Source organism: Cercospora beticola, chromosome 5, assembly GCF_033473495.1.
Source record: "Cercospora beticola chromosome 5, complete sequence".
Lineage (NCBI taxonomy): Eukaryota > Fungi > Ascomycota > Dothideomycetes > Mycosphaerellales > Mycosphaerellaceae > Cercospora > Cercospora beticola.
In genome coordinates this window covers 32,616-45,272 of record NC_088939.1, presented here as the reverse complement: position 1 = coordinate 45,272, position 12,657 = coordinate 32,616, and the positions used below count along the sequence as shown (strand labels likewise).

The 12,657-nt window shown below is 50.5% G+C and overlaps 4 protein-coding genes across 4 annotated transcripts; all 4 read right to left on the bottom strand.

Annotated features, from left to right (window-relative positions):
- Positions 1-1,462: 1,462 nt before the first annotated feature.
- On the bottom strand, positions 1,463-2,501 carry RHO25_007252 (uncharacterized protein; the record flags this gene model as incomplete). The annotated part of the gene is made up of 2 exons (XM_023599457.2): positions 1,463-1,886; positions 2,161-2,501. The coding sequence occupies 2 exons, from the start codon at positions 2,499-2,501 to the stop codon at positions 1,463-1,465; spliced, it is 765 nt and encodes a 254-aa protein (XP_023449258.1).
- A 1,300-nt stretch (positions 2,502-3,801) lies between these two features.
- RHO25_007251 (uncharacterized protein) lies at positions 3,802-5,226 on the bottom strand (the record flags this gene model as incomplete). Its single annotated transcript, XM_023599456.2, has 1 exon — positions 3,802-5,226. One exon carries the CDS (start codon positions 5,224-5,226, stop codon positions 3,802-3,804), a length of 1,425 nt encoding a protein of 474 aa, XP_023449259.1.
- A 3,060-nt stretch (positions 5,227-8,286) lies between these two features.
- On the bottom strand, positions 8,287-9,217 carry RHO25_007250 (uncharacterized protein; the record flags this gene model as incomplete). The annotated part of the gene is made up of 3 exons (XM_065602915.1): positions 8,287-8,836; positions 8,888-9,139; positions 9,189-9,217. The coding sequence occupies 3 exons, from the start codon at positions 9,215-9,217 to the stop codon at positions 8,287-8,289; spliced, it is 831 nt and encodes a 276-aa protein (XP_065458987.1).
- Positions 9,218-9,931: 714 nt separating this feature from the next.
- On the bottom strand, positions 9,932-11,270 carry RHO25_007249 (uncharacterized protein; the record flags this gene model as incomplete). Its single annotated transcript, XM_023599455.2, has 4 exons — positions 9,932-10,048; positions 10,097-11,050; positions 11,127-11,213; positions 11,265-11,270. 4 exons carry the CDS (start codon positions 11,268-11,270, stop codon positions 9,932-9,934), a joined length of 1,164 nt encoding a protein of 387 aa, XP_023449260.2.
- Between the last annotated feature and the right edge of the window lie 1,387 nt (positions 11,271-12,657).

The following is a 12,657-nucleotide window of genomic DNA, read 5'->3' as shown; positions in this document are numbered from 1 at the left end:
TATCAAATCGCTGGACAATCCTGCCACGTGAAAGGGGCATCTTGAAGCTTACGTTGCAGCATCCTCCTTCGAGATCTCACTCGATGCCGGCCACTGCCTGGCCAAAGTGCTCAAAAACCGCCAATAGCAGATACCAGGCAATATTTACGTGACTAGGTGCTCATTCAGCAATGATCGTCAGCGGTATTCTGGTCTAGTCAATAAGTCGCTGTTCAGATGGGGCGCTTAACAATGGAGACGTGAATGATGCAGGATGAGAGGCAGCATGTAGCCTCTTCCCCACCCCATTTCATCTCTTGCAGATTGTCGTTGGCGACTGTTTCGCCTTTTTGCCCCGTGTTTAGACGTTTTACAATTTTGATATTCTTCTGTATTCCTTCGGCCCGATCTTCACATAGCCCGTTGCGTGTTGTGTTGGAAGAACATATTCGATCTTTGCGTTACCTCTGTCGATTTGATATCTTTTCCTTTTCGATGCTAACCTTGGGCAATCGACTCCACCTGCCAGCTTAGATATACGGAACAATTTCTTGTCTCAATAACGATCGCCGGCGGCGTTCTGGTCTAGTCGATAAGTCGTGCACCGCATTGCGTACGCTTGGGAAGTGGAGCATTGGCGGTGCTGTGTAGAGGTATTTCTGTGGCCTCTGCAGGGTGAACTTTCTTCTCCGAACTTCGAAGCTGCCGTCGACATTTGTTCTGCCCTTCGAAGATATGGTTTGTCATTCTTGTCGCGTTGTCAATTGAATTAATAGATCACTTTTTGCTGCTTGTGTGCGTAGTGTATAGATCAATACTGGACATGTAATGCGATCTTGCTACGAGGGAAATTTAGTCGTTAGATGATAATCGTTTTGTCAAATTGAATTCCCGGCCAACGCAGACAAATGCCAGGCATTTTATACCGAGTAAATTGCTCGTCCTCAACGATCTTCATCGGTGTTCTGGCCTAGTCGATAAGTCGTTCCTGCAACGGCACGCTCGACAATAAGCGGAAAGCTGAAAGCTTGTCGAGGCGTTGGTAGCCTGAACGGGCCATCTTTTCGATCGGTCACAGGTAGAGCCCATTGACGATTGTTTTGCCGTTTTGCTATGTCTGTACTGATTGCACGCCTCGCGCTCGAGTAACAGAGAACGCAATCTTCTCTTTTCCTTAGCTCATCCGCGTGCCAGGTTCTTCGTCTAAGGCGCATGGTGGGCAGGGAATTTAATCAGAACAAAATGCCTGCCAGCAACGATCGTTGACGGCGTTCTGGCCGCTCGAGAAGCAAAGCAGGACAGCACGTCGGCGAGGCCGTAGCAGAGTCTCAGGCGTAGGTCGCCCACTCACCGACCCGAATGCCGTTGGCGATTGTTTTGTCTTTGCTCCTTGCGTTTAAAGTGGTGGGTCGTTTATCGTCCATACATGTGAGTTCGATTGGCTCCTCGGTGACCCGAACACTACTTACTCAAAGCTCCTGGCTCAATCATCGACCACTTCCTTCTTAATGTGTTCTTCCTGTCCGCTCTTGTCTTTCGCCTCCTCTTTTATCGCCTTTTTTCTATTCCTTCCTCTCCCACCCTCAGCCTCATACCCCTTCCAAATCCCCTCCTCCTTCTTCACCTTCCCTCCAGCCTTCATCCACTCTTTCTTCTCCTTCTGCCATTGCTCTTTCAGTCTCAGATAGCCTTCGTCTTTCATACATTCTTTCCACAGCACTTTGAAGATCTCACTCGCAGCCAGTTTTTCTTCTTGTCCTGCATGTCCTGTACTTTTGGGCAGTTCTGTGCGTTTGATGTGGGAGTGGTTGGGATTTTTGACTGGGTCGCCAGTCAGAGCGGCGGCTTCGCGTTCGAGTTGGAGGGAGGACTTGGCGTATTTCTTGCCGCCGGCGTGGTTGGCGTATCTGGAGGGTAGGTTGTCAGTGCCGGTGGCAGTGTAGTATTGTTCAAGAGAGATGGTATGATGCGACGCATTTGTACAGAGACCAGCCATTCATGCGTTCCACACCGACATCATGCGATGACAATCTACTCCCGAATGAGCGGGTCAGAGACATCCGGCTCCTACTTATGGCCAATACAATTATGCCTGCTGCGAGATCATGCCCGATTGTAGACCGTCCTGTTCAAAGGAGTGCGGGTCCATCGCCAACATGAAGTCTGAGCCAATTCACCTACCTCTTCGCCCTCGTCATGCCCATCTGAATGAATTTCCTCGCCATATCACTCCCGACCAAATCTCCCTCTTGCACATAATGATCAAACGCGCCTTTCAGCGTCTTCGAAGACTCTTCCGCGACAGGCACAGTTCTGAAGCGCCAGTGTGGTAAGAGGATGGACTTGTATGGCTCAAATGTCAAGACTCCCTGTTCTCCTCGGGCTATCTCATACGACATGCGAATGTGTTCATCGTGGAGAGCAGGCGTGGGGAAGAGGTCGCGCACGCTCTTGTGCGGTGGAGAGGGAGATTTCGTGGATGGCGGAGAGCTGGGTATCGCGGAGGTTCTGGTGCGAGGCATGATACCCCTACGATTATAGATTAGAGCATAGCGAAGTACAGTCGTTTGCGTGGACGAGAGCGATGGCGTGTGGAGTTGGGTTGTGGAATGCGCATCGCGGTGATTGTCGCATCATGACGTCGTTGACCAAGCCCTCAGGAGACGCTGGCGTAGGCCATACACACTGCACAGCAGCATTGCATGAGCTCCAGAGTGTGTCATATCTTCACAGCGATACTGATTTGATCGTTCGATGCTGCAATTTACCTCGCAGTCGTGCAGCCGTGCGCGGAAAGCAATCTGCGCGTCGTCGGGAATTTTGCCGCTAGTGGTCTTGGCGTTCCAGGTGAACTTCGAACTCCTCGGACATGAACTAGCCACCACGCTCCCTCAACAAACCGCACACAGCCCCAGTATTCAATAATGTCTTTTGTCGATGGCTGAGCTCTTTTTGCGAGCTTTTGTTGGACTGTATCAGCTGTCGAAAGCCAACGTGGCCACCCTGCTGCAACCCCGAAGAGCTCGAATTAATCGTTGCGACCAGACCACGAAGCCTCGGAAAATTGTTAAGCTTCTATGTACTAAAACATCTGGTTCTGCAGCATCCAATCATCGGTTGTGAGTATCTTTCCACCTCTGATGTCCTTGAACACATCTAATCCTGTCTCAGGTATGATGTAGTGGTTAGCATACCAGATTTTGAGACGGCCTTCACACGGCTTATATCATAGCTTCTGGTTACCCCGGTGTAAGCGCTTACTTAACCCTGTTGCGTTGTGATCTGTGGCTAACGATCTGTCAGTCGAATCCGGGTACGACCTTGAGATGTTAATTTTTTGCCGAAATTTTTGATCCGAAGCTCCCCCAAGCCACCAATCTTGACGGCTAAGCTTCTCCTGCTTGTTAAACGATCAAGCAGGTGGCATTTCAATTATTGGACCTTAACCGTTGATACTGCTCGTGTGTTGAAGGTTCGGGTTGCCAAATCATTTTTTGTTGGTGCAGCTCACTTTTTCGCAGCGGTGAGCATGTCTTGTGCGAAGTGATGAGTTCAGATGAATAGAAAGGCAACCGACGGTGCACAGTTCACGCATAGTTATCTTCCTTTCGTCAAAGTACCTCTATACCCATCCGAGACAGCGCTCGCTGAAACGCTAGACCAATCGAAGCTCCAAGCAAGCAGAGGTGTTGCCACCACAATGCGTCTTTCAATATATGCACCCATTGATCAGAAGATTACCAATATGACCACTCAGGCCAGCCGAGAAGATGATGTCCAACACCAGTATTCCATGCTCATGATCCATCACATTATGTCGTCTCACAGCGGCACATCCTCCATCATCTCCACGGCACCTTCTCTTCCAACAGTTAAGATTACATCCCCCAGCGTCTTGGTCGCGAAGCCAGCCTCGCAGTATGCAAAGTAGTATTCCCATTTCTTCTTGAAGATTTCGACCTCCTCTTCGGACATCTTGCGGCCTTGGCGTTCCTGGAATTCCATGATCAGAGCAGGTCTGATCTTGGTTGCGAATGATTGCATGAAGTTCTGTCTCCATAATCTCAAAGTCTTCGCATAGTGTGGCCCAATATTCTCCACACTTTCGGGGATCAATCGTGGCTCGACACCTTTCTTCGCATCGCTCGATCCAGCACGTATGCTGTCGAGCAACTGCGTGATCGTAGGCAGATGGCCGCCAGGGAAGATGTATCGGCGGATGAAATCATCCGAGTTGGCGTATCCCATATATCTGCTCTCTGGTATCGTGATACACTGGAAGCATGCCACACCGCCCTCGCTCTTCAACAGCTGATCCACGCAGCGGAAGTATGTCTCCAAGTATTCCGCTCCCACAGCTTCCAGCATCTCAATCGAGACCACCTTGTCGTATTTGTCCTCCTCTTTCGGCGGCACAGGCAGAGATCGATAGTCGCACAAGAGAACCTTGATACGACTGCTGTATCCCTTCGCCGCAATCCTCTCTTCTGCCAACTTCTTCTGCTCTTCCGACAGAGTCAGAGACGTAACTCTGCACCCGGTCTTTTCGACCGCAAGTATAGCGAACGAGCCCCACCCAGTACCAATCTCCAGCACATGATCGCTCGCCTTGATCTTGCAGTTCCGAATAAAGCGATTAAGCTTCCGATACTGCGCCTGCTCGAGCGTCTCTTGCGCACACATCGGATCAGATTTCGGCAAAAAGATCGGACATGAGTATGTCATGTCTGGGCTCAGGAAAGCCTCAAACATGGTGTTCGAGATATCGTAATGGGCGGAGATGTTCAATTTCGCGTTCGTAAGGTCGTTCGTTTTCCTGATCAAACCTGAGATTCTTCCGAGGATGTTACTGCTCAATGTCGTGCCGTTGGACAAGTACTTTTTATTATTGATGAATAATTTGAAGAATGCTGTCAGATCTGTGCAGGAGACTTCTCCCAGCATGTAGGACTCTGCTAGGCCCATGTCTGCGAAGAGGAGGAGTCGAATCCAGAACATGTCTTGGTGCACTGTGAGCTCCGAATGCGCAGTTGCGTAGACATTCTTCTCGGAGTTCTCGTCTTCCAGACCAGCTGGTTTTGGCGACCCGCAGACTGTGGTTGTGCCATCGGTGTCGGTGATTTTCAGAGAGCCAATCTGGATATTCCGGAGCAAGTTGAGGATTTGACTGCGTGCTAGCGATAAGAGAGGAGGGTACACCCATGGTGTAGCGAAGGAGGCCATCACCGCCGCACCGCGTTGAAGCATGGTGAAGCTCGATTTCTCGCCCGGATCTCAACCAGATATTCGTGGGAGGCTGCAATGAACGCTACGCGTGGTTGTCTGTAATGCGGAGATGTAGCCGAGCTTCCACGACACCAAGAATTCTACTTGAGACTTCTGCGTCGCGAAACCAAGGTCCTAACTTTCTTGCAGAATGGTAGACGTATGTCCCAACAGCAACGACTATGGCAATCCCACTCAACGTTCTCGGCCGTTAGCAACGTCCAGAGCTTTCCGGACTCCGTCTTATCGTAATCAATGCTCCGAACTTCAAGGATGATAGCAGGAGCGCAACAGTAGATGACGCGTAGTTGTGAGGAAGAAGAGGAGCTGAGCAGGTTGTGAACCAAAAATCGAAATCAACGCACCTTGAGGGTTAAGCAGCGCCTTTTGCAAAAGCTCTCGCACATTCCGCCGCGTCTGTCGGCAAGTTGCGATTTCGAGCTACGGGGACTGCGGAAGTGCGTGGCCGGGAGGATGACCGACCGAGCGTAGACCGTTTGGAGGCGTTCCCAGCGCCAGTGGAGGAGTAGGATGATTGGTGTGACGTCTTTGACTTGCTGTAGTGGGAATGGTTGCTATGCGGCATCGCAGGATTGAGTTTGGATAGCTTCGCTATCAGAGACATTTTCGAGCACGCTTTGACGCCCTGTTCATCAGCTCGAATGCGTTGTTCGACTTCTTTGGATGGAATGTTGTTCGATATTATCCGGTAGAGTGGCAGAGTGGCACATGGGCCTTCATGTGAGTCCGCACACCTGCAGCTTGCTGAAGAATTCAAGCGATGGTCCAAGCCACGAGAATCGAGATCGATCACCGGCACGAAATGCCGGAGAAATGCCCCTCCAATGCTTGCAGCGGGGCTCGAACCTTGGCAGGTACAGCTGCTTGGCCTGTCCAGAAGTAGTATGCTCAATTGCACGGTGGACAAAATGTCTTCATGTCCTCTACGTTCTTCGATATACCTCTTACGCATACCAGAGCGAAGTACTAGCATGAAACAAGGTCACTCACGATGGTTTCGTGTTGGATGTCAACCCTTCCGGTCTGATTCGACGGATTAGTGATCTCGATACCGTGCTGGAAGTTACGCGCGTAGATCACAATCCTGCTGTCTCGAAGCCAAGAAAATACGGTCACGAATTGCACGCTCTTCGTGGACTTCATACTCCTCACCCACCATAGGGACCGAGATTTTTGTGCCAATGACGGATCGAAATCTCCTAGCACATGATGTTCCTGCAGTAGGCCCACCATATTTGGCGAGAAAAAGATCAGGATTGCATGGGACAGCTTGTGACCGCATGATCTTACGGAATTCGAAAAGCAGACATCCCAGAGCAGAGGACATGATCGGACGAATCTGCCGTACGAATCTGGATGAAAGCCGTTGACGAAAGTCCTCGAGCGGATGACAAATTGTCACAATTCCGATCGTTCAAGGCCTACCTACCGAGCTGAAGGTGAAGCACGCAGCTAGGATGTGTGTCAAGCGTGCAGCGCGCTCTCGGATCCTTGACAGCATCAGCTCCATGTCATCAGACCACCGTTAATTATGTTTTTTGCGGCTTGTCGTTGGCGGCACGGGTGGTTCTGCTCTGGATCATCACATCACCAGCAGGATACTCTTGGCAATCGCGGTAATGGAGGTGAAGATACTAATCATTCATTGTCATATCTGCGTATGATCGTGATTGCATATTCCGCTAAGTCAAGCAAGCCCGTGCCTTGTAACACTCTAAGGCTCACACTCTCCATAGTTTCCACCATAGAGGCTGCAGTAACCGGAGCAGCACTGGAAGTCGTACGAGCAAGGAGCTGGATCGGAACGTTAGCAAGTGACACAGGCACAAAACGAAACGAGGTTAAGGGCTGTTTACCAAAAGCTTCGAGGCAGTTTCCGCCGAACTGAGCCTCAGGCTCGGGGATAGGACTGTAGCACGAACGGTGAGCAAACAGGAAGCGGAACTTCCAGTCGTGGTTCACTTACCCAGCCACGGCCAGGGTGACAATGGCGAGAACGGTGGAGAAGATGGAGAACTTCATTGTTTTGAATTGTTTTGGTCTTGCTGGTATGTTCGGGTTATTGAGCTGTTGATTGATGGTAATGAAGCTCGACACAGGTTTCCACGGACCATTATATATCATTCGTGCCCAAACTACCCTCTCGCTTATCAGACATGAAAAGGCAGCGATGTTCAGCCAAGAGTTCAAGAACTATACCTCCATTCTCGAGGAAGCCACTAATGCTATACCACAGTGGACTCCAGAAGTATGCTTACACGCTTTCTCAACAACGTGTACAGACCTGCGAGCAACATTGGCTGTTCTCGAACGACCAGCTTCGCTAAGGAACAAGGCGGCCTCCTGCGCCCCGCATTTGTGCTTTCCAGCTTTTGTCTAAAGCTTTGCGATGCTTACCAGAAGCCACTGGATCGACGCTTTTAGCTCAAGACAGCCAGCCAAGACTACTTCTGCTTCCGCATAGGGTCTAAGGGCTCGGTTCTAAATCTGACTCTGGTATAGCTTCGGTTGATCTCTGTGTATTTGGCATTTGCTATGTAGCATGCCGGTAGATCAGTTGTATGCAGTCTATAAGCTTATCGGGGGCGGCAGAAGAAGCCAGAAATATTTGTCTTAACGCCCATTACAAACACTTCGTTACCCCAACAAGTTCAACCAAGACCTCGCTCATAAACAAACGAGGTTGGTGTTTCCTGTCAGCAACGTCCTATCGGGGCAAGGGGTTACATGAGCTAGCACTTCATCAAAATAAAGTCTTTGGCCGTCATATCTTGGCGGAACTGCCCACCCTACATCATTGCAGAGACGTGCAATGATTGGATCGAACTCCTGCTAGTAGCATTGACCTGATGCAGCTCCTGCAAGAGCTACAGCCACGGCGTCATTTGCCGTGCCGTGAAGAGTCCCCTGGATCGCATGCTCCCTTTCCACCTTTCCAAGATCTATGCCCCTCAGCTCACTCCCATCATCTTGCCAGTCAAGTTTACCAGCGAGTCTCAGTATATGCCTCTGTGGCCTTCTTTACAGTTCACGGAGCAGTGGTGCCGTCTCTGTTCCTGATTCGCCTGTTGGGCCCGCGTCTCGTCTGATGACGACAAATAAAATGCCCTGAATGAGGGCAAAAATCAGGTTCCCCACAGTCGCCCAGCCCACCGTCTGATACCACACAATCAATTTGATGGATAGAGAGTGTTGTGGCAGTCCAGGCTCGACATCGAATGATCCACGCGGTATCCTCAATCTGAAGATCCAGCTGATGCCAACGACCAAGAATACGACTGCTTGCACTGCCAAACCAAAGACGCTCACGTTTCTCGGCCCCACAACGGAACGTGTGGCCCGAATCTGTGTTAGTAGTCCGAGGACAGCAAGGGCGTTGACGACAAGATTGACGAAGATTAGGTGCACTCCACTGAAAAGTGCACGCCCCCAATCGGACCCATCGTCTTCTTGAAGCGTGGTCTCGTATGCGACGAATGCCAATGAAAATGTGATGTAAACCAAGTATGCCGTACTCAGCGCAAGCTTCTGCTTCGTGGAAATTGGAGGAAGCCATAGTACCAGTGCGAATCTGTGTTCGTTAGGCATCGGTGTATTGAATGACGTGTGCATGAGAACCTACAAGAACACATGACAGATCCACACAGTCGTCAGCTGTACCACGTTAAGCCAATCATCAAGTCCGGCCTTCAGTTGCTCGTGCAGAAAACTGTGTGGCTCGATGAGTATTCCTTGTAGGCCGAGTGTCAACTGTTCTGTGGCTAACACCAGATTGAAAAGTGTGCATAGAGGCGATAGTCCGGCGCTGGAATTGGAGATCCATAGAAGTGTAAGTTGCGGACCGAATGAGATGGCGGAGAATCCGATGAAGAGGCTGTCGATCACATCAGCTTGTGTCTGCAATGTGCACAAATATGACGAACAGTGCCAAAATTCGCGAAAGTGCTGCCATCGTTGCAGCGCCGGATGTCCTTAGCGAGTGCTGAGAAATAGCGATGGCAACCTTCTGGACACATATATGCTGCTGAGGGGCACGGAAAGATTGGCCTCGAATGCTCCATCCTGGCCCACTTTTCCAGGCGGCGGTCAAGTGAAACGTGAAGCCAACTTTATGCGTATAAGTACGCCGCGGGCACACATGCCTCTTCCACAGCCGATGAGTGGCGTCCCTGATCTGATGAGCCCCATTGCGATCAATAGATTCTGCGAAGAGTGCTTGCATCATGATGGTTTGAAATCAGATTCCGAGTGTGTCGTTTGGTGATGGAATTTTTGGCGCACGTGTTAACTGTTGTTCGACCACCAAATCAGCGTACGGGATCGATAGACGACTATACGAGCACGGCCGCCTGCAGATTATATACATAACATTGAGTAAGAAATAGACCTTGTGCTAGACCAAAAGCCGCCCTGGCCATTTTGAGAAGGGTATATCTGCAGTCGCGTTGTTCCGTAGAGACTGAGACCATCTTCTCGTCCGAGTCCAACTCGTGAGGTAGGAAGCTCCTAGCCCACCAGGGAAAGGCGTGCTTGCTGGCCGACGTTTCGGGTAACGAACGAAAGTGTTGGCACAGTTCTTCGTTCATATCCCGATCTCGACAGAAACGGCATTGATTCACACTCATCTCAACTCACAAAGTCACGAACTTATGCGCATTGCTCAAGGTCAACTTCGTCTCTCCATCATAGATTGCCAGATTCTCTCGCGCGATACTAGCAGCTTCTTCGATAATGCCAGGTACTCGAGAGTTCCGCGGAATGAATCGAGCTTGACTTCTTCACCCTTTCTATGGTCAGCATACATTCTTTCCTCTCATGGCCGTCGAAATACCTTGTCATCGAGACCAGGAGCGATCTTGAAAGCCCACAACAGCCTCGCTGTCACGAGACGCAGCCCCTGCTCGGCCAGTGGCTGACCACTGCATTGTCTTCGCCCCCATCCGAAGGCATTGTGACCTTTCTTCGAAGGGTACGGCATTCTCTCATCCAAAAATCGTTCAGGACGAACCTCATCGGGATCTGGAAAGTCGCGAGGATTTCGATGGATGGCCCATACATTACCAACAATCCAAGTGTCTTTTGGGAACACATAGCCTTGATACTCGTCGTCTTGAATAGGCGCATGAGGAATGCCGCCAAGAATAGTCACTGTCCGCCATCGCAGTACCTCCTCAACCAGAGCGTCAACGTATGGTAGCTCATCGTCCCAGTCTGGAAGCCGATCTGGTCCTACGACACGCTCGATCTCCTCGTACGCCTTCTGTTGAGCTCGAGGGAAGCAACACATGGCAAGGATCATACTGATCATGGAACTGCTTGTAGTGTCCACGCCCCCGCCGATGAGATTGGCCGTCAAGTTGCCAGCTTCCTTCCAGGTGATGCGGCCTGCTGTATATTCCTCATAAACTTTGGCGGAGAATTTGGCGACGTCTGCTTTGTTCTTCGCTTCCGTAGTCAAGGCAAAGAACCAACGGGTCTGTCTATGAGCGAGGTACCGAATCAATCTTGGCAAGGGATTGAGGAACACTGGCAGCTGGGTGATTGCCGGTATCACTTCCATGATCGATTGGCCGGGAATGACGGCGTTGACAACTTCCATGAAGGCGAGAGCTTGCTTTGCGACATAGTCATTCAGGTTGTCGATACGTCTGCCCCATGCTACGACTGACGCTACTGAGCAGGAGTACCGCTCGATGGACTCGACGTAATCGTCTGGACGACGAAGTAGATCCTCCATCAGCACCTTTGTCTCATCACCTTGGAAAGGTCTGTATTCCTTCACGGCCTGAATCCCGACCGCGGTGTGCTAGTCCATTAACTCAAATGCTTTGTCAAACATACGAGGGATTCATATCGCTTACTGTAAGTCTTCTATGCAGCCTCCATTGATCGTTGTACTTCAGGCAGACTTGATTGTTGTTAGTGGTATCTGTCAAATCACCCATCATCTGTGATAGGTGTCAGTATCCTTTGCATTAAACCCTGCGCTGCCGACTTACGACCATCCTTGGTCTGGAAGAATAGATGTTGGCCCGTTTTTCGAAGAGATCAGAGATACACCACGCATCGTTGCACACGATCACCGGACGATGTCCATTCCAAAGTGTGATCATGGCCGACTTGTACCGTATGCCAAGCTGTTCCCAGCGTATCCATGGTCGCTTCTGCCGCATGTGAAAGTAGTTTCCGAGCAACGGCAGAGACAGTGGGCCTGGCGGTAGCTGCTTTCGCAAGCGTAAGACCCGGCGATAGTCCTGAGCTAGCCGTATCAAGAAGGATATTACCAGCGCGATGAGCACGCCGTATATAAGTCGATCGAGTGAGAGCATCATACAAGGTCAATTCCTTCACGTGTCCTAGAGGAAGTTATTGGAAACACTCTTTATACTGTCAGAAGCGGAGCTAGTCAAGATATGCACTTTTATGTTTGTGAAAATTGAGCACAAAAGCTCGCCCCGCGGGACAGTGACCTGCCATTCGGATGATCAAGCTAGTCACAGTAATCCAGTGACCATCTTGCTGGGACGTACTTCGCCAGAACAATGGCATTTATTCGTTGGGATCAACTGCCGATGGTCCCACCCTTGTCTGACATACTACGGTATGCCTGTCGAACAACGTGCGGCCAAGGTTTTAAAGCTTCAGACGTGCTGAGAATCGTCTGGGCATCGCTGATGCTTCCGCAGGTCCGAGTTCGATATATGACTTGTCCGCGCATTACTGTCCGCTCATATCGAGCTGGGAAAGTCGAGATGAGACATAGTGGGAAGACATGGCACCGGCACCACGTACGACTAGGACCATGAAGGCCATGAAGGAGTTGAAGGTCAGTGTATCGCACCAGTAGTATCGTCGCCAGAAGTCCCGTGGCGGCTATCGAGTTTGTGGCCAATGGAAAGCTGACAAGCTGTTTGCATGCGTGCTGACTACAACAAACATGACTAGTTCTACTCGCGGCTTACGACAAGCGTTTGGCTCCGAATCGAAAGCCCGAATTCCACAAGGTATGTTCTCTGCAGCCTCTGGCGAGAAGCACTGGACTGGGATGCATACTTCTTTTCCACCAGACCGAGAGGGAAAAAATGGGCGTATTCTGCTTCGCAGTTGGAAAGATCGGCAATACATATCTTCGAGACTGGTTTGACAGTAATCCGAACAGCAGCATGTAGAGTTGCTGGAGAAGTAAGACGGAATGGCTCTGCATAGCTTGCACCACAGCTTGTGAACAAGGACGATTGCCATCGCGGGAAATTCGCTCGATGAAGCAAGTCACCTTAGCCTTGGTTTATAACCCTTCTTGCCCGCTGAGACCGAGTCAGCCTCTTCGGGCATCGTATCAGAGATGCATGATGAGTCACCGGCCCAAGAATACAACCTCACACCCTTCCTCGA